General features: G+C 44.9%; 1 protein-coding gene across 3 annotated transcripts in view; it reads right to left on the bottom strand.

Annotated features, from left to right (window-relative positions):
• Positions 1–10,849: 10,849 nt before the first annotated feature.
• RYK (receptor like tyrosine kinase) overlaps positions 10,850–20,122 on the bottom strand; it is a 1,376,634-nt gene continuing 1,367,361 nt past the window's right edge. For 2 of the 3 annotated variants that reach the window (XM_033957870.1, XM_033957868.1), the window contains one exon: positions 10,850–11,762. In XM_033957870.1, the coding sequence (XP_033813761.1) occupies positions 11,651–11,762 (112 nt within the window). In that variant the 3' untranslated portion in view covers positions 10,850–11,650. The remainder of the gene's footprint in view (positions 11,763–20,122) is intronic. The other variant, XM_033957869.1, reaches the window with a different exon arrangement.

The raw sequence follows: 20,122 nt of genomic DNA, 5'->3' as shown, positions 1-20,122 counted from the left end.
GAGAAGTGAAGATATGAACCGAGGACCAAGTAGCAGCTCTACAAATTTCCTCTATAGGTGTAGATCTGAGGAAAGCTACTGAAGCTGCCATTGCTCTGACTTTATGGGCTGTGACTTTACTGTGAAGGGGTAAACCAGCCTGGGCATAGCAGAAAGAGATACAAGCCGCCATCCAGTTGGAGATGGTACGCTTTGTGGTAAGCAGACTATGCCTGCTAGGAATGTCCCAGGAGCAGTGCACAAGTCAGGATTAGGCTCCACACAATTACCTACTTTTAAAACCCAATTTCAGTCAGTGAATGAGTTTCCGTCTGTGTCCTGTAGAGGGAGTAGGAGGGAAGAACTGCAGGATTCCCATCCCCCACACAAGCCTAGGCTGATTAACAGAAAATCACTTCCTCCTGAGGGCTTGGGGCGGGGCTGCCGACTCCTTAACCTGAAGTCCCAGTTACTGGAGAATCAGAAGCAGCAGGGACTTGTAGAGGACAAGTTCCAGCGCTCAGGGCTGAGAGCTCTGAATGCCAGCCAAACTCCAGAAGCCATGGAGCTAACAGAGGCTGGTGAGGACATGTCTCTTAATCTGCTGGAGGAGACACAGGATATGGAACTGGAAGCCAATGCTGAGTCCATTGTGGAATTGCCTAGTGAAGATATGGAAATATGCTGTGTGAGAGGCAAGTGACTGACTATTGAATGTTTTTTGAAAGTTTGTTTTGTTAATTGCTTGCCTGTGCTGACTATTTTAGTCAGCTGAAGAACAAAATAAATTATCTTTTGAACTTGGTAAAGGACTGAATTGGGGGAACTTGTTTTCTTTGGGAGAAGTGAACTGTTCCCAGTCCCAGACAGAGGGGTTAGCCCCGTGTTCATAGTGGTGGGATAGAGGGCCAATTTTCATGGCAAATTAACACCACACGGAGCACTCTGTCTGGCCAGCACTCTGATGCTGAGGAAGCCAGTGTAATTACACTGACTTATTTGGAATTGATACAACTCTGAAGATTGTGTATTTTGAGTTTTTCTTTTATTTTGGATACATGCTGATGGACTATGAGTTTGTGAACTTTAGCAACTTAGTTAGTTTTGCCTTATGGACATTGAGTCTGAGTTATGAACAGAATCATCCTGACAAAGCTTGATATTTATTTTTACTTTAAGAATTAAAGCTCAAGTTTATTTTGAAAAGAACTTACCTGGTGTGGTGGTGTTCTTATCTAAACGCTATATTATTTTCCTTGTGTTGCCCGTAGCGGCTCACAAGAGGGTTTTCTTGTACCGGTGGCCCAAGACACCTTGCCCTGAGGCTGCCGGTTACAAAGATTGGTATCAGTTTTGGGATTTTTATTTTACTGCCTAACATTGGAGACTGTTGAAAAGGACATCAAACCAGGAACTGAAATTTATTAAGTGCAGTGCTTGACGCTGTGGTTTGTTTTTCATTTTTGTTGCTCTTCTTGTGTGAGAGACTGTTGCTGACCCGCAGAGCACTCTGCATAAGATTGTGGCTGCCAGAAATCGTGGAAGCGGAATCCAGAACCAGAACCGGAGGGAGCCCAGCAGTATTCCAGAAGTGCCAAGCCTGTTATCAATCCCAAACGCTAAGACTTATCAGTCTGTCCGGTAAGAGTACCCTGGGGACAGCTGATAGAGGATTCTGGGGTTGATAGTGTGGCTAGGAGGCGGGAGCTGGGGGCTAGCTCTCTGGGGTGTGCTGAAGAAAAAAAAAACCCAACAAAAAAAAACCGCACTTGGGTTCCGTTATTTTTGTTTGCTTTCCAGGTGGCAGCATGGATTTGCAGCAGTTGTTCACCCTGTTGGCATCAGAACAGCAGAAGCAGACAAAAGATTTAAAGGTCGTGCTCCAGGCGAACCAGGACCTCTGGCGGGCAAGTCAGGTGGAGTCCGGAAGGAGACACGAGGAGCTGGTACAAACCATGGGGGACCAGACCAGGACATTCACTCAGTTTCTTCAAGGGACAGTGTCTGGAGGTTCCAGCGCAGGAATACCAGCAACTACAGGAGCTCCGGTAGGGTTGAACCATTTCACTAACATGCAGCTTTGTAAAATGGGACCTACAGATGCTCCAGATGACTTTTTAATGGCATTCAAAAGAATGGCGGTAGCGGCTGGCTGGCCAGAGCAACAATGGGCAATGAGGCTGATTCCGTGTCTCGCCGGAGGTGCGTTAGCGGCATATCAGACTTTCAAGCCCTGAGTTAGCTAATAACTATCGAGCCATTAAGAATCATGTCCTCGATTACTTAGGGTACACAAGGGAACACTACCGTCAGGAGTTCAGGGGTGCCCAGTTGAGGGACAAAGAGAGGCCCAAAGCACTTCTTCATAGGCTTAGGAAGCTAGTGGAAAGGTGGCTACAGCCCTGTCTCTTGGACCCACAGGCCATGCTCGCTGAAATTCTATTGGAGCAGTTTTTGGAGGCTCTTCCGAAGAACCTCAGAGCCTGGATTCAGAGACAGGGAAGTCGTCCGCTAGGACAGGTGATAGAGCTTGCAGAAGCTTATATTGATTCCTCTACTTCCGTAGGACCTGAAGGGAGCACCCATGGGGGAAACTTTGGCTATAAGGTACCTACAACTCAGACGGGAGGTGGCCGCAGATCCCAGGAGAATATTCCCAAGCCCATAAAGGGGGCTTTAGATTCAGAAACACCTGGGAAGAAACCTGAATCCTGTTTTAGGTGTGGTAAACCCGGACACATGCAGAAACAGTGTAGGGTTAAGCTGACACTTACTACTTCTCGGGAGGAGGGTAAGAACTCTACCAAGCCTTATGAGATAGCGGTTCACATAAATGGCTATAGGGTTAAAGCCCTGCTTGATACAGGGGCGGAGCAATCGGTTATGTCCCAACCTTGTTGGGACCGAGTAAAACAAACTGGCTACTTCACCAAGAGCTCACAGAAAGTCCCTATAGTTTGTGTACATGGAGACAAGAACCCTTATCCTCAATATAAGATCCCTATAAGGTTTAAGGAGAATGTGAGGTACCTGGGTGTGGTAGTGATTCCCAAGGCCCCTGCTTCCCTTATTTTAGGGCGTGATTGGGCAGGCCTTGGGGAGGGCATCCACGAAAAGTAACCCCTTAGAACTCAGGGTAAAGAACGAAGATACAGATGTGCCCTTATGGCAAAGGAAGGTTCGAGTTGGAGGCGCAGGAGAAATAAGTCCAACAGCTATTATCCTCAGCAGGAGGAAAGGGCTTATTCTCGTTGGCGACCTACCATTCGATGGGCCCCTTTATCTGAAAATGCCCATGCTCTGACACAGGCCTATGATAAGGCAGCGGGATGCGATATCTACGCAGCTATGGATGTAGTGGTGCAGAGTAGGGGAAGAGTATCGGTCCCCACTGATATCCAAGTATCTCCGCCACCGGGGTCTTATCTTAGGGTGGCCTCACGTTCAGGGCTAGCTTTACAACATTTCCTGGACATAGGTGCTGGAGTTGTTGATCCTGATTTCCGGGGAAATGTTTCTGTTCTTTTAATAAATAGCGCAGAAAAGGACTACCAGGTTAAGAAAGGGGACCGAATAGCGCAACTCATTTGTGAACGAATCTGGCAACCAAAGTTGGAGAAATGGAAGCAGTTACTACCCACAAGTAGAGGAACAAAAGGGTTTGGTTCCTCTGATGTTCCTTTGGAAAGGAGCATAGTATCTCTAGGCCCAACGATTTCCCAGTCTGACCAAGACTCTCTGTCAGTCATAGAAAAGGCTGTTGAACAACAATTCTGTAGACTGCAGCGAGAATTAGCTCAGGGTCAGGAGGGCCACAAACAACAATGGCAACAAGCCGTCCAGGAGGTGGAGGGGAGTCTGGGTGATAAATTACAGCAGGCTCTTTTACTCCAGGACCAATTATAAAGGTCTACTCTGGAGGAGAATTTCCAGCAGTGTCAAGAAGATCTGCAATCTCTAAAAGAGAATACCCAAGATATAAAAAAATAGATTGAGCATGGGGAATGCCACGTAGTAGAACAGCAAGATTCTAACTCAGGGATACATGACATTGCTTGTGCAGTTAGCCAAGTGTGTGAGGAAGTTAGAAAGGTCCAAACACAAGTGAAACAGATAAGTGGTGAAGATCTTAAAAAAGTGAGTGAGCTTATCTCAAGTTTTGGTACCAGAATAAACTCCTTAGAAGAAGGGTTCATTCTGTTAACTGATCCAGAGGCCATAGCTCAGGCCCAAGAGATACAACGGAATGGAGGTTTTTACACTACAGAACCAAGTCCTTCTTTGGAGAGGAAAGACTACAGGAATAGGAAACGTTAACCTATGTTTGCTGACGCTTTATCCCGTGTTGGGGAAAAGGATCCGGAGAGGCCTAGGTCCATCCCTAGCAGTCAGTTAAGGGGAGGGGTATGTGGTAAGCAGACTATGCCTGCTAGGAATGTCCCAGGAGCAGTGCACAAGTCAGGATTAGGCTCTAGACAATTACCTACTTTTAAAACCCAATTTCAGTCAGTGAATGAGTTTCCGTCTGTGTCCTGTAGAAGGAGTAGGAGGGAAGAACTGCAGGATTCCCATCCCCCACACAAGCCTAGGCTGATTAACAGAAAATCACTTCCTCCTGAGGGCTTGGGGCGGGGCTGCAGACTCCTTAACCTGAAGTCCCAGTTACTGGAGAATCAGAAGCAGCAGGGACTTGTAGAGGACAGGTTCCAGCGCTCAGGGCTGAGAGCTCTGAATGCCAGCCAAACTCCAGAAGCCATGGAGCTAACAGAGGCTGGTGAGGACATGTCTCTTAATCTGCTGGAGGAGACACAGGATATGGAACTGGAAGCCAATGCTGAGTCCATTGTGGAATTGCCTAGTGAAGATATGGAAATATGCTGTGTGAGAGGCAAGTGACTGACTATTGAATGTTTTGAAGTTGTTTTGTTAATTGCTTGCCTGTGCTGACTATTTTAGTCAGCTGAAGAACAAAATAAATTATCTTTTGAACTTGGTAAAGGACTGAATTGGGGGAACTTGTTTTCCTTGTTTTCTTTGGGAGAAGTGAACTGTTCCCAGTCCCAGACAGAGGGGTTAGCCCCGTGTTCATAGTGGTGGGATAGAGGGCCAATTTTCATGGCAAATTAACACCACACGGAGCACTCTGTCTGGCCAGCACTCTGATGCTGAGGAAGCCAGTGTAATTACACTGACTTATTTGGAATTGATACAACTCTGAAGATTGTGTATTTTGAGTTTTTCTTTTATTTTGGATACATGCTGATGGACTATGAGTTTGTGAACTTTGGCAACTTAGTTAGTTTTGCCTTATGGACATTGAGTCTGAGTTATGAACAGAATCATCCTGACAAAGCTTGATATTTATTTTTACTTTAAGAATTAAAGCTCAAGTTTATTTTGAAAAGAACTTACCTGGTGTGGTGGTGTTCTTATCTAAACGCTATATTATTTTCCTTGTGTTGCCCGCAGAGGCTCACAAGAAGGTTTTCTTGTACCGGTGGCCCAAGACATCTTGCCCTGAGGCTGCCGGTTACAGCTTAGAAATAGGATGGCCCAACTTATTTGGATCGAAGGAAACAAAAAGTTGAGGAGCAGTTCTGTGTGGTTTGGTGCGTTCCAAGTAGAAGGCCAAAGCACGTTTACAGTCCAGATTATGAAGAGCTGATTTTCCAGGGTGAGAATGAGGCTTTGGAAAAAACACTGGAAGTACGATGGATTGGTTGAGATGAAATTCTGAGACCACTTTAGGTAGGAATTTCGGATGAATACGAAGAACAACTTTGTCATGATGGAACACAGTGAATGGTGGGTCAGTAACTAAAGCTTGCAGCTCACTGACTCATCGAGAAGAAGTGAGGGCAATGAGAAACACCACTTTCCAAGTGAGATACTTCAGATGAGCCTTATCAATTGGTTCAAATGGAGGCTTCATGAGTTGAGTAAGGACAACATTGAGGTCCCAAACCACAGGAGACGGTTTGAGAGGAGGTTTGACATTGAAAAGTCCTTTCATGAATCTGCAAACCACCGGATGAGCAGAGAGGGGTTTCCTTTCAATAGGCTGATGGAAAGCTGCAATTGCACTGAGATGGACTCGTATAGATGTAGACTTGAGGCCAGAATTGGATAAGTGCAAAAGATAGTCCAAAACAGAAGATAAGGAGGAATGCTGAGGATCCTTATGATGAGAAAAACACCATGTAGAAAATCTAGTCCATTTTTGGTGATAGAATTGTCTAATTGTAAGCTTATTAGAAGCTTCTAAAATGTCTCTTACAGATTGAGAAAACTGAAGAGGGGTTATGTTGAGAGGTACCAGGCTGTCAGGTGTAGAGACTGCAGGTTGGGATGAAGCAGAGATCCTTTACTCAGTGTAAGCAGAGAAGGAAAAACTGGTAGAAGGTATGGCTCCCTGCTGCTGAGTTGAAGTAGACCAGTGTTGTCTCGGCCACTGAGGAGCGATTAGAATCATGGTGGCATGATCTTTCTTCAATTTGACCAGAGTCTTGAGAATGAGAGGGAATGGAGGAAATGCGTAGAGGAAAAGATTCGTCCATTCCAGAAGAAAAGCATCTGCCTCGAGGCATTGAGGAGAGTATATCCTGGAGCAGAACTGAGGCAGTTAGTAGTTGTGGAGAGCTGCAAAGAGGTCTATCTGTGGCATTCCCCACTATGAAAAAATGTGACGAAGAGGCGAGGAATGGAGAGTCCATTCGTGAGGTTGCAGTAGATGACTCAAGTTGTACGCCAAGCAATTCTTTGTCCCTTGAATGTAGACAGCTTTGAGGAAGGTGGTGTGGCGGATTGCTCAGTCCCAAACCTACAGAGCTTCTTGACAAAGGGAGGCAGATCCTGTCCCTCCTTGTTTGTTGACATAATACATGGTGACTTGGTTGTCCATCCGAACGAGGACTAGATGTCGAAAAGCATGGAGAGCTTTGAGGATCACTCTGAATTCCAACTGATTTATATGACCCTGACGAGGCCTTGAGTACAGAGACCATCGAAATGAGTGCCCCAAGCATAGGTCGAAGAGTCTGTCATTAGGACCTTCTGATTAGGGGGCATTTGAAAAAGGAAGCCTCTGGAAAGATTGGAAGAGAGCATCCACCAACGGAGAGACTTCTTCAAGGAAGGAGTGACTAAAATGTGTCGAGAAGGAGGGTCACAAACTTGCGTCCATTGAGATGCCAGGGTCCACTGAGAAATTTTGAGGTGAAGTCAGGCAAAAGGAGTCACGTGTACTGTGGAGACCATGTGACCCAGAAGTACCATCATGTGTCTTGCTGAGATGGAAGAGCAGGAAGACACTGTATGACAGAGTTGAAGAAGAGCTTCCAGACGTTGTTGTGGAATGAATGCTCCGAGTTGGACAGTGTCCAGAACAGCTCCAATGAATTGTAGATTCTGTGAGGGCTGAAGTTGAGATTTGGGAAATTTGATTTCAAATCCCAAACTTTGTAGGAACCAGGTAGTCCGTTGGGTTGCTAGAATAACCCCTTGAGATGTGGAATCTTTGATGAGCCAGTCGTCGAGGTAGGGAAATACCTGAAGACCATGATTTCAGAGAGCTGCCGCTACTACTACCAGGCACTTGGTGAGACGAGGCCAGGCCGAAGGGTAGTACTCTATATTGATAATGCAGATTCCCCACCCGAAATCTGAGGTATTGACGGGAGGCCGGATGAATGGGGATATGAGTGTAGGCCTCCTTGAGATCCAGAGAGCATAACCATTCGTTCTGCTCGAGAAGGGGATAAAGAGATGCCAGGGACAACATTCAAAACTTTTCTTTGACTAGAAATTTGTTGAGAACCCAGAATGGGCCGCAGATCGCCCGTCTTCTTCGGAACAAGGAAGTAATGGGAGTAAAATCCCCTGTTCTGCTGTTCCAAGGGAACTGGTTAGATGGCACGGAGAGAAAGCAGAGCTTGAGCTTCCCGAAGAAGGGCGGTCTGGGATGGTTTGGAAGGATACTCTTTTGGAGGAAGCTCTGGTGGAACCTGAGTAAAATGAAGAGAGTATCCTTCCCTGATGATGTTAAGCACCTAGAGGTAATTATCGTCCATCCGTTGTAAAAATGATGGAGACGTCCTCCTATAGGGGGAAAAGGAGACAGAGACAGAATGGTGGAGGATATGCAAACAGTCAAAAAGGCTGAGAAGCCTTAGATGCAGCAGAAGGCTGAGGTTTCTGTTGCTTCTGAGGTTGCTGTTTTTTCAGAGGAGGGCGAGTATAAGGAGCCCGCTTTGGAAGAAAACGCCTTTGATAGATAAGAGCAGGGTGTGCAGGCTTGGCAGGAGCTAGCTTTGGCTTAGGTCTGACTATAGAAGCAAATGATTTTTCATGGTCAGATAATTTCTTGGTGGCTGCCTCAATGGATTCATCAAAGAGGTCGTTGCCCTCACAAGGAATGTTAGTTAAGTGGTCTTGAAGGTTAGAGTCTATGTCAATTGTATGAAGCCAGGCAAGACGACGCATAGCTACAGAGCAAGCAGCCGCTCGGGCAGATAACTCGAAGGCATCATAAGATGATTGGATGAGATGCAGACGCAATTGAGATAAAGAAGCAATGACTTCCTGAAACTCAAAATGCATTTGGGTATCCAAATAATTCAAAAACTTTGGTAGAAGAGAAATAAGGAATTCAAAGTAAGTGATGAATTGAAAATTATAATTGAGGACTTTAGAGGACATCATAGCATTCTGGTAGATGCAACATCCAAATTTGTCCATAATTTTCCCTTCCAGGAGGGACGGTGGCGTAAACCTTGGAAGAATGGGACCTTTTCAAGGAGGACTTGACGAGCAGGGATTGATGAGATAACTGAAAGTTGTCAAACACTTTGCGATGCACAGTCTTATACCTAGAGTCCAATTTTCCTGGAACAGCCGGTATGGAAAAAGGTGTTTCCATGCAATGACCAAAAGTCTGATTCAAAAGCTTATGAAGTGGAAGCTTAAGAGACTCTGCCGGAGGTTGAGGAAGATTCATGACTTTGAGATACTCCTTAGAAAATTTGGAGCCAGTATCCAATTGAATATCCAAGTCTACAGCCATCTGTTGGAAGAAAGACGAGAAAGATAGCTGATCTGCCAATGCTTTGCCTCGAGAAGGACTCGAGGACATTGAGGCAGCCTGTGTCAAAGTTGAAGCTTCGGCAGGATAAAAGGCATCAAAGGAACCTGGTGACTTGGACGAAGCAATCGCGACTGGGACATCCTCGAGATCCGGCATCGGAGACCTCGAACGAGGAGTCGGTGGTCTGGTCGAGGTTGGAGTAGATCGAGGCTTCGAGGAAGAAGGTCTGTCGTGAGATGAAGAACTATGCCTGGAAGGATGCCTCGATGAAGGCCTCGAATGTCGGTGAGAACTGTGTCTGGAACCAGATCTCGAGGATCGAGGAGACTTCGCCTCGGAGACGTGAGCAGCTGATGCCAATGTACGAATAGGACATTGATCGAAGCTCCAGAAGCTTGGTGGAGGAACCTCGATGCACTCTCAAAGGCTCTGCTCCTTGTATAAAGTGTGAGGATTCTCATCGAGGCACTCGCAAAAAATCTGCTCCTTGCTTTACGTGCTTGGATGGCAGATCAGACACTCGCAGAGTCTCTGCTCCCTGCAAAGAGTTTGTAAGTTTAGACTGGGGCAAAGGAAGCGGCTCGACCTCGCGGGAGTCTGCTGAATGCCCAGGCTGGATAAGAGGAAGCAATTTGGGCCCCATGTTAGTAAGGAACTGAATAAACTGCTTCTCTAACATGGTCTGGAAAGAAGCCGGCAAAGATGGATCCGCGTCTGAAACCGGACACCTGCTTTGGCTGGAGGTTCCTTCGAGATAGTGTGAGCGTGCTTCGACTTGGGAGTCTTAGACATTTTAATCACCACCGGCGGAACCGACTGCTGAGCTATCTGACCTGAGGAAACAGGGGAAGATACAGCAGATGACATTGAAGCAAGAGCTGTTGCAAACGACAAAGGTCTGATGAGGCTCAAGGTGGAAGCAGTAGGCGCAGAAGGAGCCTCGGTGGGAGTCGAGGCTGAAGACGCCTTCGAAGTCGAAGGATCCGTAGAAGACTCCATCTCGAAGAGCTTGTCCACCAAAATGCAACGATGCTTAAAAACACGAGGCTGAAGTGTTTGGCAAGGCAGGCACGACCTTGGATGATGTTTCGGCCCAAGGCACTTGAGGCAGCGTCCGTGAGGGTCCGTAAGAGAGATCGCACGCTGACACTTGCTACACCTTTTGAAGCCCGTAGCAGGTCGGGAGATAGAAGGAAATATAGCCGCCGCAAAATCGAAGCCCTAGGGCTGCGGCCTGTCCCGGAAAACGAACGGAAGAAGAAAAAATTAAAAAAAAAAACTTAAAATAAAAGAAATAAACTGAAACAGCGATTCGTGAGGAAAAAAACACAAACCGCGGTTGAGAGAAGCACAAAGGAACGAAGTTAAACGCAGAGAGTCAAAGACGGACTTCTCGGCTCCGTGGAAAATGAGGAGATGTGCCCTGTGCTGGGCGGGAAGCACTCGCGTATGCGCGGTATGGGCGACTCGAAACTTTGAGTTTCTTGAAGCAAGTCTGCTTGTGAGGCGTCTGCATCCGGGCTCCGTCGATGATGTCACCCATATGTGAGAATACCTGCCTGCTTGTCCTGGGATAAAATATTTTCTAGGCAGCACTGCTGCCCTCTGCTACCATAATTTTCTTACAGAAGGGACTCATTTTAATACTCAGCATTCACAAGAAGGGGAGAAAAAGTAGATGGAATAAAAAATTTTGCCTCTAAAATAAGCAAATTTCAGTGCTACCATCAAAACAGCAAAATAGGTAAACAAATCCAATTCAAATTTGTTAGTAAAAATGTTTTTACTTTTAAAAAGCAAGTAGAAAAATCTCAAATGTTTGAGTCAAGTGGGCAAAGTTCATCCAATAATATGTTTCAAAGTTCTAATTTTTTGAGATCTTGCTTCTTCAAAAAAAACAAAACCCAAACAAACCCAAACCAAACCGTCTCCATTAAATTTAGTAACAAGTGACAGAATATCTAGAAAATATTCAACACTACCAAGATATTTTACAAAACAATGTTTACTAAAGCATACCAAGGCACGAGTGCATAGGAAAAGGCTGCCACAGGCTTTTGCTTTATGAAATTGTTCTTTATCCCATAGCATTTGCTTCCAACAAATAATATTCTGGAAAAAAAATCTCATTCCAAAAAGTATTTACTTCTTACATACAATATATTTCTGCATTCTGAGTCCAAAGGTTTTTGCTTCTTAAATTTGGCCAGTCTGAAAAAGGTCTCATTCTGCATATAATGGTTCTATGGTGCATATAAAAATTTATATTCCAGATGTATCCATTTCCAATAAGCAATTGTTCTCTGAAGCTTCCAGTCTACAGGTGTCAATTTCCAACATAATTTTCTAAAAAGGTTATCATTCTAATTTATTGCCTGTTTTACAAACGTAACAGTTTCTGCATTCTTGTTTCATAGGTGTCTTTTTCTTACACGTAAGTTTTCTGGAAAGGGTCCAGTTCCAGAAGTATTGATTTCCTAAATGTAGCACCAGTGATGAGTACTATAGCATAATGCAGGCCTGGAATGTTGGGTACAGTCTCTCCTGTTTCTTAATGACAAGAAGAATTCTAGGAGACATCTTACGGATTCAGACATATGCTCCAAGTGCTGCATGGAATTCAGAAAGGCACTGTACCAATTGCTGAAACTTAGGTCTCTCCTCAGGGTCTAATGCCCAGCAGCAGGCCATTACTGCAAAACTGTGGGAAAGACGACATAAAACATTATTTAGGGCAGAAAGATAGAAAATTAACTAGTTATACAACTGTTTGTTCCAGAAAATATCACTTATTTCAATCACACTTCACAAATTACTATGTCAAGTAGCAATACCATATCTTCCAAATCACTGTCATGCCAAGAGTAATGCCCCACAGTACATAGTCATTCCATTTCTCTAACACAATGAAGAAAACAACTAAAGAATATATTTCTACTTCATGAAATCTCCTATTAGATATGTCATAAAATGACTTTAAAAAAAAGAGTCATTTATGAAGTCAGTTAAAAAGTATGGTTGCTTACTTGTAACAAGTGTTCTCTGAAGACAGCAGTCTATCACTCATATAGGTGGGCCATGTGATTGCACATTGTGGAAATTAAAGCTTGCTGGAAAAAAAGACAGCGGGCCTGATATTCAAGGTGATTTAACTGGTTGGGCAATGGCCACTTACTGAAAAGAGTGGGGAATATAGACAAAACATTATTGAGATGTAAGCAACGATGAATATTTCTTTTAAGATCGTATTTTTTATTTTTATTATTTATATACCACTTATAATTTAAGTGGTTTACATTCAGGTACTAAAAGCATTCCTTTTGTCTCAATGACAAGGTAGATTAGTCAGTTTGTGTATAATTTTTGGAATGCAAACAATGCGATTTAGACAATGGTCATTGCTATCATTGTATCACCTACAGTATGTGAATAAATGTCATAGCCATGCCCCCTCCATGTTGATTGGTTGGGGTGTGTTGGCATCTGAAGGGTATAAGTGCAATGCTTTCTCAGGTTGTTGGGGCAGGCACAATGATCAGAGAAAGGCAAATGAGTAGGTATGGTTATTCAAGTAATGACTAAGAGTTCATGGTGAGTAGGATGAATTGTTACTTATGTATGTGCAAATAATGAAAATCCCTGCTAAAAAGATTAGGTTCTTACCTCTTCAATAAGTGTGTCATTCTGGACAAGTGGGTAGTGAATCCAAACCCGCAAGCTTTGCAGAAGGTATCAATCACAGTTTTCAACTCCTCCTTTCTCAGCGGAGTGTGCTGCCCTTTTCATTTTGTACCAAAGCTGGCAATAGCCCTTATTACAGAATATAAGAAGGGGTGCAACATGTAGTATCTTAAAAACTTCCTGGAAAAATGGGAATGTGCAGGTAGACCTTCATCAAACCTAAGGAGGCCAAGAATTCCCTTGGTGCTACAGCTGCAATGACTGACCGGACAGTTTCCATGCAGAATTGTTGAATTTTCAAAGCCATATTGATGGACTTGAGGTCTAGATTAGGCCTCCAACCATCTGAACCTTTCTTGGGCACTACAAAGTATATGGAGTATCTGCCTAAGCCTGATTCTTCAGGCAGTACAGGCTCTAGGGCTTGAACGACCAACAGCCTTTACACTGTAGAAAGAACTTTGTTCACTTTCTCTGGCTTGCTTGCTGGGGAGTTTATAAACAAGTCTGGTAAAGGGTTTGAATGATATCTAGCACTCATCTGTCTATAGTTATTTTCTCCAAGGCCTCCACACAGTCCAACAGTCATCCCTCTATCTGTAGGAGGATCCTTGATAGGGTCACTGGGACAAGCTCCTCCTGAATACTGAATAAAACATCATGAGCCTTGAAAATTAGTTCATCCAGCCCTTTTGAAGGGAGTTTACTGAGCATAGCTTTAGGAGCATTATGATGCTCTAGTTAAAAGAATTGAGGAGGAACTAGAACCAGTGAAGATAATTTGTGACGAAAAGCACTCTTAAATTACATATAAATAAGCTCAAACCAGAAAATTATTGCTGCTAAGGATTCCATCAACAGAGGGATTAACCTTGGAACATAGGGCAAGGAGCTCAAAATAATGAAATGCCTTCTGGGATCCTCAGTTACCAGGAACGTCAGACAAATAGTGACTATAAATAGGGAAAAACCAAAGAATTTGAACCCTGATATTATCTACCTCAGAACAATAGCCAACAATAGTGTGATTGACACGCAAACAGTGCCACTAATAACAGCCCTGTTTGCAGAATCTGATCCAAAATGTTTATTTGTAATGCCTTAGGCCCAAAAGGTTGCATAAAATCATCTTTCTGCTTTGAGTGAGGAGATACAGGTAAGAAATTGAGACTGCAGGGACAGTGAGGGGATGGGGATGAAAAATGTGCATTACTGTGGGCTTGTTGAGAAGACAGGAATGAAAAGGTGGGTATGATGAGGGAACAGTAATGAATCTTTGTCCCTGTATCATTCTCTAATCCCCACCATACTATTCAAGAAATTTGTTAAATGATCTAACCAAACCTTATCGACCATTCTCAGATCCCGACGCATACTAAAGCTATCAACCTTATAATCTTCCTTGGGAATGCCCAGGCTAATTTCTTGTTGTAAACAGCCTAGAACTGAAAGGTACTGGTGGGACAGAAGACATCAATGTAATGTAATATATGCTCAAAATTCCCCAGGTTTCCATATAGTCTCATATAATAAATACACAATGGAAACAAATATGTCCTATAGAATATTACATTACATTACATTACATTAGGGATTTCTATTCCGCCTGTGCCTTGCGGTTCTAGGCGGATTACAATATAGAAAATATCTGGGACATTCCAGTAGAATACATTTCAGGATAGGAGTAAGTTACAGGAACAGTGAAGAGTTATGATATTACAATTTCACAGAAGATATTACTTATTACAGAAGATAATACATATAGCAGAAGATAATGCATTTTACAGAGGTTATACATGTCAACTCGATCAGTTAAGTCGGGTGTAGTGTAGAAGAGTTACAGTATATTCTTGATCACAGACAAAGAGATAATATGGATGAGTGATTCCGAAGTCGTTGATTGGGAACTCATTGTGCGGTGGTTAGAGTGATGGGAGATGTTTTTTGAACAGTAGTGTTTTTATTTCTTTGCGGAACTCTTATGTCTGTTGTTTTGGTCAGTAATTTAGAGATGTCAGAGTCTATTTTGGCTGCCTGGAGTTTATTTCTGTCAATGGAATGGAAAATGAGATTCTATCCACCGTTCCACCTTCCCCCCGAAAACTTTGTCATTATTCTTTACTCCATTGAACATCCAATCTAAACTCTCACATAAGTCTCAAAAGGTAGCTTCTCCTAACTTTAACCCAATAATGCTTTCACAGCCACATTTCATTTCATCAATATGCTACACAGTGGCGTACCTAGGGTATGTGGCACCCGGGGCCCATCATTTTTTGACACCCCCCCCATGTAAAAAATTTTTTTTTTTTTTTTGCAATAACCATGAAATGGAATAAATGGTCAGAATAGAAACAGGCAGTGAAAACTTTCTTTTATTGAACCTCATATATGTAACCATTATTCCAAACATAACATAACATAAATTATGTCTAAATTGTCATGACATTAGAAGTACATATGGAGTAGTTGCAGGTGATGCTTGGGACAGTTCTGATTGTGTTAGTTCGGTTTTATGTGTTTTTTGAATAGAAGGGTTTTTATTTCTTTTTGAAGGTTTTGCAGTCTGTGGTTGATATCAATTGGTTGTAGAGTTGGGGGTCGAGTGTTGCAGCTCGAATGGCTAGGAGGTTGTCGAACAGTTTTTTTCTTTTGACGTTTTTGGTTGGAGGGTGTGTGAATGGTGCACAAGTTCTCCTATGTCTGTTTGAAGTGGATTGAATTATTTAGCTGAAGAAATTAGTTACCCCCCCATTCCACACACATTAATTCTCTTCCATTTTTGTTCCCATTATAAAAAACACTGATGAGTTCCCAGAAAAAAAATACATTAAAATAAGAAGTGAAAACAAAGGCCCCTACAGATGAGAACATAACATAAGAATAGCCTAACTGGGTCAGACCAATGGTCCATCATGCCCAGTAGCCCATTCTCATGGTAGCCAATCCAGGACACTAATACCTGGTCAAAACCCAAAGAGTAGCAACATTCCATGCTACCGATCCAGGGCAAGCAGACACTTCCCCCATGTCTTAATAACAGATTATGGACTTTTCCTCCAGGAATTTGTCCAAATCTTTCTTAAAACCAGCTACACTATCTGCTTTTACCATAACTTCTGGCCACTTCATTTTTAAGTTTAGATCTTTCCTTTCAAACAGAGACCTTGCTAGATGTCAAATACAGCACAAGGTAACTTCACATGGACTTAGCTGTGCAGGAAATGTGAATCTCCTCATACACCCACCATATAGTGCAAAAATGTGCAAAGGTCTGTTTTTTTCTTTCGATCACTACATAGCCTAATGCCACACAAGCAGCGCTGTTACAAACATATTCTGTAGGTCAATGCTAAGGATAACAAAGTTTCCTTCCTTGGACCAGAAGGAGATAAACCACTGGAAGAGATCCCAAAACAACACCCAAAGACCCACTCAGTGTGTGAATCAGTTGAGTGGAGTGGACTAACTGGGGGGTGGAAATGGGCCCGGAGTTTGCTCAGCAGAATTTCCCAGACCACCTCTTCCTCTCAACACATTGACACGCTGCCACCATCACCACTAGGAACACCTCACTGGGTAGGCCAGCTATGCTATAAACTTTATAAAACACATTATTATATTTTCTTATAAAGCACATATTTTAACTGACCTCTCTGACATCCTCAGCCTTTCCATTCACAAAAATAGAAGGAAGAAAAGTTCCCATTTCCTGCTGTCTCATGTCCCCGGCCTATACAATATTTTTTTTCTGCAGACCCTTCAAAAGTCTGACCAAATCCTCGTTTCACTTGCATTATAAAGTACTGAGGATGCCATCTCTCCCCAATCCCAGGTCCTAAAGTCTAAGACAGTAGCGTAAACTAATGCTGCCAGATACAGGAAAAAAAAATTTTGATTCGATTCAGCCCTATTGAATTGGTTTTTCAATTCGATTTTCCTGCCCAGTTGGGTGATTTTTTTCAAAACTCCTGGTGGGTTTTATAGCTTTTTCACCCCCTTTGGCTTCTCCTAACCACACTGGCGCTGTGGTGTAAATAAAATAAAGAAACAAAAAGGACTTTTCCTCTTTCTGTTAAATCCTAGCTCACGTTTGCAGTCCAACACCAGCTCTGGCAGGATACACATTTCAAATCTGACATGTTATAATCACAAAACAGAAAATAAAATTAATTTTTCTACCTTTTGTTGTCTGGTTATATTTCAAATCTTGTTGGTCCAAGGCTCTGGTTTTCTTCTGATAACTTGCTTGCCAGGGTCTCCTTCTTTCTGCATGCTAACCATCCATCTGCCAACTCTGTCCTCCATTTCCATTTCCCTTCCCTTCCCAGGAAGTCTGGTATCTTTCCTTTTTTTCATCTCCCTCCACAGATCCACCTTTTCTTAAATACCCTTTCATCCGGCATCTCTCCCTCCTTCCCCACCATCCCAGAGTCCACCATCTCTCCCTTTCTTTTCCTAATTACCCTCCTATCCAGTATCTCTATCCCTCCTCCACACCATCCCTTGTGTCCAATTTCTCTCCCTTTCTGTTCCTTCCCTCCCTAAATCCCATGGTCCATCATCTCTCTCCCTCTCCTCTATTTTCAGACCCATTATTTCTTCCCCCCCCCAAAGTTTGGCATATGCATGTCTCTTTGAACACCCCCTTCCCTCCGTGTACTTCTAAATCATGGTCCCCCCCCAAAGGCCTGTCCCCCCTTAAAGGTCTGCCTGTCCCACCTTGAAGGCCTGCACCCCCCTTGAAGGCCTGTCCCTTCCCCTTGTAGGCCTGTCCCCCCCTTGAAGGCCTGCCTGCCTGACCCCCCTTGAAGGTCTGCACCCCCCCGAAGGCCTGTCCCCCACTTGAAGGCCTGTCCCACCCCCTTGTAGCTTCTCCCCCCCCCCCTTGTAGGCCTGTCCCCCCTTGAAGGCCTGCCTGCCTTTCCCCCCTTGAAGGCCTGCACCACCCCCCTCGAAGGCCTGCACTCCCTTGAAGGTCTGCACCCCCCCCCCGAAGGCCTGTCCCCCACTTGAAGGCTTGTACCACCCCCTTGTAGCTTCTCCCCCCCTTGTAGGCCTGTCCCCCCCTTGAAGGCCTGCCTGCCTGCCTTTCCCCCCCTTGAAGGCCTGCCCCCCCTTGAAGGACTGCCCCCCCCCCCCGAAGGCCTGCACTCCCTTGAAGGTCTGCACCCCCCCCCGAAGGCCTGTCCCCCCCTTGAAGGCCTGTCCCACCCCCTTGTAGGCCTGTCCCCCCCTTGTAGGCCTGTCCCCCCTTTAAGGCCTGCCTGCCTGCCTTTCCCCCCCTTGAAGGCCTGTCTCCCTCTTGAAGGCCTGCACCCCCCCTTGAAGGCCTGCACCCCCCCTTGTAGGCCTGTCCCCCCTTTAAGGCCTGCCTGCCTGCCTTTCCCCCCCTTGAAGGCCTGTCTCCCCCTTGAAGGCCTGCACCCCCCTTGAAGGCCTGCACCCCCCCTTGAAGGCCTGCACCCCCCCTTGTAGGCCTGTCCCCCCTTTAAGGCCTGCCTGCCTGCCTTTCCCCCCCTTGAAGGCCTGTCTCCCCCTTGAAGGCCTGCACCCCCCTTGAAGGCCTGCACCCCCCCCTTGTAGGCCTGTCCCCCCCCTTGTAGGCCTGTCCCCCCCCCTTGTAGGCCTGTCCCCCCCTTGAAGGCCTGCCTGCCTTTCCCCCCTTGAAGGCCTGTTCCCCCCTTGAAGGCCTGCACCCCCTTGAAGGTCTGCACCCCCCCAAAGGCCTACACCCCCCCCGAAGGCCTGCACCCCCCTGAAGGCCTGCCTGCCCCCCTTGAAGGCCTGCACCCCTTGAAGGTCTGCACCCCCCTCCCCGAAGGCCTGTCCCCCCTTGAAGGCCTGCCTGCCTGTCACCCCCCTCCCCCTTGAAAGCCTGCTTGCCTGCCCGCCCGCCCCACCCTGAAGACCTGATGCCCCGACCCACCCCGAAGGACCGCTCGCCCCCCTGGCCTCCCCGCACCACCTATGAAGCAGCCGCAGCAGGATCGCGAAGTCAGCGTCAGCGATCCTGCGCTGCTTCCTGCGCCACGGTCCCGCCCCTCCTCTGACGTCAGAGGAGGGGCGGGATCGCGGCGCAGGAAGCAGCGCAGGGATGCTGACGCTGACTTCGCGATCCTGCTGCGGGCTGCTTCACAGGTGGTGCAGGAAGGTCAGTGGGACGAGCGGTCCTTCGGGGGTGGCGGGGGACTGAACGGCAAGGCGGGAACACCCCCTTAGGGCTGGCACCCGGGGCGGCCCGCCCCCCCCTAGGTACGCCACTGATGCTACATATGTTCATTTGTTCTTTGAAACCTCCTCCTTTTATTCAGTTGGTAAGAAGAGTCTGTGTGAGAAGCTGTTTTGCTATTTGCTATTTTTATGAGTTTTGCTATTTTTATTTTTATGATAAAATGGAAGCATGCAATGAGCATTTGTTAGTGTTATTTAAGCAACATCCTGCGATAGAAAATCTGGCTGAAAATCTAACTGAAATTCATTGCTGTATTGCAGGTTGTTTATTGTGATGTCTGTGTTCATGTGAGTACTCTGTGTCACTGGGCCAAAATTGTAAAGCTTATAGACTGGAAAGTAGTTATTTATGTAATCAAAAAAAGAAGTGAATGACCAGTGAAAGCAATGGAATAGTCTTGCATGAGAAAAGTTGACAAACTTATAAAGGACAATTGTAGGATCACTTAAGGGGATGAAAAGGACTTGAAACATGCGAACCTAAGAACAGCCATACTGGGTCAGACTAATGGTCCATCTAGCCTAGTATCCTGTTTCCACAGTGGCCAGTCCATGTCACAAGTACCTGGCAGAAACCCAAATGGCAGAAACATTCCATGCTACCAATCCCAGGGCAAGCAATGGCTTCGTCATATTTGTCTCAATAGCAGACTATGGACTTTCTGCCAGGAACTTGTCCAAATATTCTTTAAACCCATTTACCAAATCCTCTGGCAATGAGTTCCAGATATTTACAATTCTTTGAGTGAGAAAAGATTTCCTCCCATTTATTTTAAAAGTATTTCCATATAATTTCATTGAATGTCCTCTAGTCTTAGTACTTTGGAAAGAATGAAAAATATATTCACTTTTATCTGTTCTACACCTCCCAGGATTTTGCAGACCTTAATAATATCCTTCCTCAATCTTCTCTTTTCCAAGTTGAAGAGCCTTAATCTCTCTAGCCTTTTCTCATATGAGAGGAGTTCCATCCCCCTTTATCATTTTGGATACGCTTCTTTGAACCTTTTCTAATTCTTTTTTTTTTTTTTATTTCCTTTATTAATTTTCAAGATTACATTAAGTGTTAAAATATATTCATTCACATTGACAATAAATACATCACTTACAAACAATCATTGATACAGTTCATAAATTCTTATCCCT

The sequence above is a fragment of the Geotrypetes seraphini genome, chromosome 9 (assembly GCF_902459505.1).
Source record: "Geotrypetes seraphini chromosome 9, aGeoSer1.1, whole genome shotgun sequence".
NCBI classification, from domain to species: Eukaryota; Metazoa; Chordata; class Amphibia; order Gymnophiona; family Dermophiidae; genus Geotrypetes; species Geotrypetes seraphini.
Note: the sequence above shows the minus strand (reverse complement) of the source record. Positions and strands in the feature narration are given on the sequence as shown.